This window comes from Solanum tuberosum, unplaced genomic scaffold (genome assembly GCF_000226075.1).
Source record: "Solanum tuberosum cultivar DM 1-3 516 R44 unplaced genomic scaffold, SolTub_3.0 scf00102, whole genome shotgun sequence".
NCBI classification, from domain to species: domain Eukaryota; kingdom Viridiplantae; phylum Streptophyta; class Magnoliopsida; order Solanales; family Solanaceae; genus Solanum; species Solanum tuberosum.
The window spans coordinates 252,573-258,612 of record NW_006239028.1 but is presented as its reverse complement, the minus strand read 5'-3'; the positions used below and the strand labels follow the sequence as shown (position 1 = coordinate 258,612).

The following is a 6,040-nucleotide window of genomic DNA, read 5'->3' as shown; positions in this document are numbered from 1 at the left end:
CCGACCCGGATTCTGCCCTGGCAGTCCCTAGTAAAACCCTCATAACTTCTTACTCAGATGTCCGTTTGATACGGGGGTTTTGTGCGTTGCAAACTAGACTCGTAGGCCTTCGATTTAATGGGTAATAGGCCTTCTAAATCTTTATATATTGGGAGAAAACATCCAATACATTTGACCCAAATTTCAAAGAAATCTTTAAAAAGGAACTTATGATAACTTTCGCCAACTTTTATTTTGCCACTTACTTAACTTCAAAACTTAAGATAAAACATTTGAACACTTAAAATATGACATACCACATCCTTCTTAATTTATTACCCACCCTCCTTGTCTTTTCATGGAGATACGAGTAATTTTAGACGTTTCGGAAAGTCGGGGTGTTACACTCGTATCCAAATATTACTGGTCCGGCCTGTCTAGAGTCGCATTGGGTAGACCACTAAGATGGAGAAAACATTTATTATCGAAAGGTTTTTCATTTAATTCTCCAGCTCGAGACTCAATTAAGAATGAAGTAATTTCAACTCATTGATTTTTCAATTATTGTGATGGAAATTCAAAACATAGCATGTGCTTTTCATAGAATGACAAATCTGAAAGTTGAATTATTATCATTGTTGTAATAAATGGAGTACTTCCAATTTTTTAGCTCTAACTATAAATTTCAGCTGAATTATATGCATAATTTTATGTGCATGTGCTTAACTTTATGAAAACTTTATTTGTACATTTTTGGCTTTAAAGAATTTATCTTTTTTTGCAATACTTTTTAACTTTTATTTTGTTTCTATATTTTATATTATTGGCCCCAGTTACTATTGACTGACAGTCAAAGATGACTGACCACAAACATTGAAATTCACTATATAGTATTTAACTCACTGTAAATTTTTAATTATGAATTTAGAATTTAATATTCATGAAGGCTAATAAAAAATGTCACGTTAATATCATACTCCTTTCGTTTCATTTTAACTATCATTTTAAACTAGAGGAAAGGCTCAAAATAGTCCTTCATCTTTAGGTTAAGGCTCAAAGTCATCCTTGAGTTTTTATATGGAGCACTAATAGTCCCTCATGTTTGCAATATTGGTGCACTTTTGGTCCTCCTCAAAAATTTTACCTATTTTTTAACATTAATTTTGTCCACAATTTTATCTAAGGAATGTCCAATCGTCTTTTTATATATTTAGTAGAAATAATAACTCTATGTGAGAGAATGTGATAAGAAGAACACATTGTTCTGTTCAGTAGAAATATTACTGCAGCTAAACTAAGAACATCTTAACATATGACGTTGGAAGAAAAGAAAAAAAAATACACTATTGCTCGTGAAATTATCGTGATGAACCTCTCAACTTTACCTGCAATACAATTTCTACTTAACAAAACAAGATGTTTTTCTTCTCACATTCTCTCATATGGAGTTATTATTTCTACTAAATATATAAAATGACGATTGAACATATCATACATAAGTTATGGATAAAATCAATGTTAAAAATAGGCAAAATTTTTGAGGAGGACCAAAAGTGCACCAATATTGCAAACATGAGGTACTATTAGTGCTCCATGTGAAAATTCAAGAATGACTTTGAGCCTTAACCCAAAGATGAGGGACTATTTTGAGCCTTTCCTCTTTTAAACTATATCTTATATTATTAAATTTTCTTTTATGAGCATAGAAAAAGCTAAAACGATAATTAAAATGAGATTGGGAGAGTATTAAATTGCATACTAAGAATGGAACATAATAAAAGCAAAAAATACATGTAAGACGAATACACGATACTAACCAGTTGAGATTAAGGGGGCATTTGACCATGAAAACTGTGAGTATTTGAAAAAAAAGTATTTTTTTTGTTTTCAAAGTGATAAATGATATTTGAAAATTTGAGTTGTGTTTGATTATGAATACAAATTGAAGTTGTATTCAAATTTTTGTGAATAATTTAGAGTGAAAAAAATCTTTTGGTGTTTTAATTTTGAAATTCAACTTGAAGTTGATTTCTTATATGGCCAAATGTGTTTTCTAAAGTTCCACTCCAAAAAACACCCCCTAGGGTTCCATATATTTACCAAGAACCTTTCTCGTCTCGCCTACCAATCATTTACATATTAATGTAGCAATAAGTACACAATAACAACATTATATTCAGTGTAACCTCCCAAGAAAAATCTCAACATAACAATAAGTATTAGATAGAAAATTGCTATGTAACATTAGAATGAATAGAAAAGATTCATACAATCGATTCCAACTAATCCGAAATTGTGATTTCAAATACAATAACATGAAAGAAATATTTACATTTACCAAGATAATACATAGTAACAAGATAAAAAAATAATTAAAAATAACAACCACTCACAAGAAAAGCACTGACTAACCCTGACATCAAACAGCTAACTGACAAGTCACAATCCCCAATACAAAGAACTCCACATGCCCCCTTCCAACAATAAAATTTTTTGAAAGTAGTTCATAGAAATATTTTTTAATAAAAAAAATAAGAGAAATTAATGATTGAAAAATAAAAATAAAAATAATAAGACACCCATCCCTAAGCAGAAAAACAATTTAAGTTGTTTATATGGTCCCCTAGAAATTGAGAGATCAATGCAAGAATTCAAGTGACCTTATCTTGTCCCCTCCATAATAAGAAACTTTCTTGGTAGGTCCAGATACCACATGAATCTGCTTAGTGCTTCTCCTCAAGCTACATTCTTTTTTCATCCTGCATACAAATAATGGGGCTATTAGGGTTTGCGGAAGGATCACATCTCCAAGGGGTGTAATACAAATAATCTATCGTAACACAAACATTAATAGCTGGTTTTTCAGTTCAAACTTGTGACATGTATAATTTTTATCATTACTCTTCTAATACTTCCTTTTCATGGAAATTACTGTTTCCTTGTAGGGAAGAGTATTCTACCATTATTTATTAGATTAGGATTGACCATCGTTGGTATCTTTATTATTATTATACTATTAATTATGACATTACTATTTGTTGGTACCAATTTTGGTCCCCTCTTCCCACCCTCCCACCCCTACTATTTATTGGTATTCTCAACAATATGCTAAGTATTTTTTTTTATTAACACACATCTAACTAATTCAGATTCATATCACCTATAAAGAATTCATTAAAGTAAAAAAGGCTTTCTATTACTCCCTCCGTTCACAATTGTTTGGCAGGTATACTAAAAATAGATGTCCAAGATTAATTGTCAATTTAAATAATCAAGAAATAATTAGTCACTTTTTTCCAATTATGCCCTTAATGATAGTGTAGTTCAATTGAAAAATTATGTGGACTTTTGGTATTCTTGGAATAGTAGGGTTATATTAGTCAAATTACACCTTGTATTAAATTTTCCTTGAGGGGTGTGCATGACCTTACCCTGACAAACAATTGTGGACGGAGGGAGTATAAGTTTTATCTATTTCTAGAGAGCTCAAACTCGAGGTCATTAACTAATTAAGAGTGAAGAGAAACTCATCCATCACATTGGATCGTTGATGGTAACCATGGATAAAAGTCATCTTAGGCGAAGAGTGGTTTGATGTAGATTCTCACCAGAAAATTATGTGGTGTATATATATAGGTTAAATGTTGAAACAACCTTTCTACAAATATAAGGTCTGAGTATATTTTACTCCTTCCGATCCAAATCTCATTGGATATGTTGTTATTGTTATTGTTGTGGAGGTTAAATATTAGCTATTATATGAGTGTATATTTAATTTTGTATATTTTTTGTCAAATTTTCTGACTCCGTCACAGATGATAACACATATAAATCTTACTGAAATAACAACAAAAGTGTACCTATAGCTGAAAAATCAGTTGACAAGCTGTTCTTTCTTCTCAGAGCCATTAACATCTTGTTGTGTCTTTATTGGGTGTTCATCATCATCATCATTTTCCATCTTCTTTAAGTTCTGTTGGTAATATATTTCCCTCAACCTCTCTATTTCTCTCTTCAATGCTTCTTGATGAGCTATATTCCCACACACACAAAAAATAAAAAATAAAAATTAGCGACGACCAAAATTTGGTAGTTGAACTAACAACAAAAATCATATGTTAATTCCATTTATCTATGAATAAACAATGGATTATACGAAAAATCAATTAGCGGGAGATTACCAATAAATTTTAGCTAATTAATTTCATATTTTCTAGTAGTGGAAAACGTAACATTATATTCAACAATCAAGAATAATGATTATCAGTTGAGTATCTATCATCGAAAAATTATACTGTGTATAGAAAGTGAAAATTACTACTACTACTTTTTAAAATAGAATTGGGACTAATTGATGTAGCTAGGGAGGTATTAAAATAATTAATGAGAGTACAAAAGAAGCTACATATATAGAAAAATGAATATATTATAGTATATAGTTGAGTGAAAAAGAAGAAAAATTTACCATCTTTAAATATTTTATCTTGGGCAAGAGCTGCAATTCTTTGCTTGAGGACACTATTATCAACATTTAGAACCAAACGTTGGTGGTCCAAAAATGCAACTCTTGGTGACAATACTGAAACTTCAGCCTTCGTAAAACCAAGAAAAATAAATAAATTAATTGATATAAATAATCAAAATTAATTAACAAATTAAACAACTTTTAATGTCATTAATTACTATAGAAAATAAAATTATTTTGCTTACTTGAAGTGTAGTAACGCTACGTTCTAGCTCTGATATGTACTGTAATTTCCTCACCCGTGACCTTTGTGCTGATTGTCTATTTGCCAAGATCCTATATTCAAACCAATAATTCAAAACAAAAATACAATTATTATCAAATAATTATCAATCAACATTATATAAATTCCACAATTTCCTTAGACATTGTAGTATAACTTTACTATTATACTATATATTAAGCTCAGAAATTTATGTCCGCGCACTAAATTGCTCTGAATTTGGAATCAAATAATGTTAATGTTGTATTAATGAACGATGGTGAGGAAGGAAGTTCTATAAAAACAACGAGAAGAACATTGAAAGTTATAATTTGTACTATCATAATTGTATAGAGTTTCTTAAGTCAGTCAACTAATAATTATTATCTCAGCAGGAATATGACTTTTTGATGTAATAACTATTAGTTGAGTGATTATATGAAAAATCAACTCTTTTGACTGACAACACATCTGTTAAAAGACAATGAAGGTGTTTTATAAGATGAGTTCAGGAAAGAACAGAAATCTCATGTGAAACAGAAGGAATAATTTTACCTTTTAATTCTCTTCGGATCGACGATTTTTTTGCTAGAATTATCAACATGATCATCATCAGCAGCAGCATTTTGTTCATTATCAGATTTGCATGAACTTTCAACTTCTTCAGGTTCAATCTTAAGCTGTTGTGGCTGCTCCTCTCCATGAATAATTTTCTTTTCTTCGTGATTAATACTGTTATGATCCGAAGGGGACGAAGGATTGGAATTGTGTTCATTATTATTTGCAATGTCGTCATTATTAAACATAGACATAAGTTGTTCATCGTCGAATCTATCGAATTCCGTGCGAGTACCCGAACTCGATAGCCTAATTCGGCATTCTTCAACCATTGGAGCTTCGAGAAACGCGATGGAATCGCTAATGGATCTCCGATGAGACCCTCGTTTTGATGATGAGAAGTCGAGGAATTCATCTACCCATGACGGGTTCTGATGATGGTGATTGACAGTAGTGGTTTCGATTTTTTGATGTGGTGAAAAATCAGGCCAATTTTTAATCATGTTTGGTACTCTAGGAGGTAGTTGTGCCATTTTGGATTGAAATTGAAAGCCAAAGTAGTCCAAACTAGAAATGAGAATTGGATGTGTGATTTATATAGTGAAGGGAACATGGAATGTTTAGAAAAAAGAACATAAAAACTAGCACAAGGACATGGTGGTGATGATTATCAACATTATGATATACATATTGTTATTTTATTTTTTATTTTTAACCTATGGTTTTTTTTTCTATAAGTTTGGGGGGGGGTGTGGGGGTGCCATGGGGATGTGTGT

At 31.0% G+C, this 6,040-nt stretch overlaps 1 protein-coding gene across 1 annotated transcript; it reads right to left on the bottom strand.

The window, feature by feature from the left end:
• Window positions 1–2,217: 2,217 nt before the first annotated feature.
• On the bottom strand, window positions 2,218–5,945 carry LOC102591673 (basic leucine zipper 61). Its single transcript, XM_006348779.2, has 5 exons — window positions 5,262–5,945; window positions 4,690–4,780; window positions 4,445–4,571; window positions 3,840–4,011; window positions 2,218–2,738 (listed from the first exon to the last, which is right to left on the bottom strand). Exons 1-4 carry the CDS (start codon window positions 5,795–5,797, stop codon window positions 3,854–3,856), a joined length of 912 nt encoding a protein of 303 aa, XP_006348841.1. The 5' UTR covers window positions 5,798–5,945; the 3' UTR covers window positions 2,218–2,738; window positions 3,840–3,853.
• Window positions 5,946–6,040: the final 95 nt, after the last annotated feature.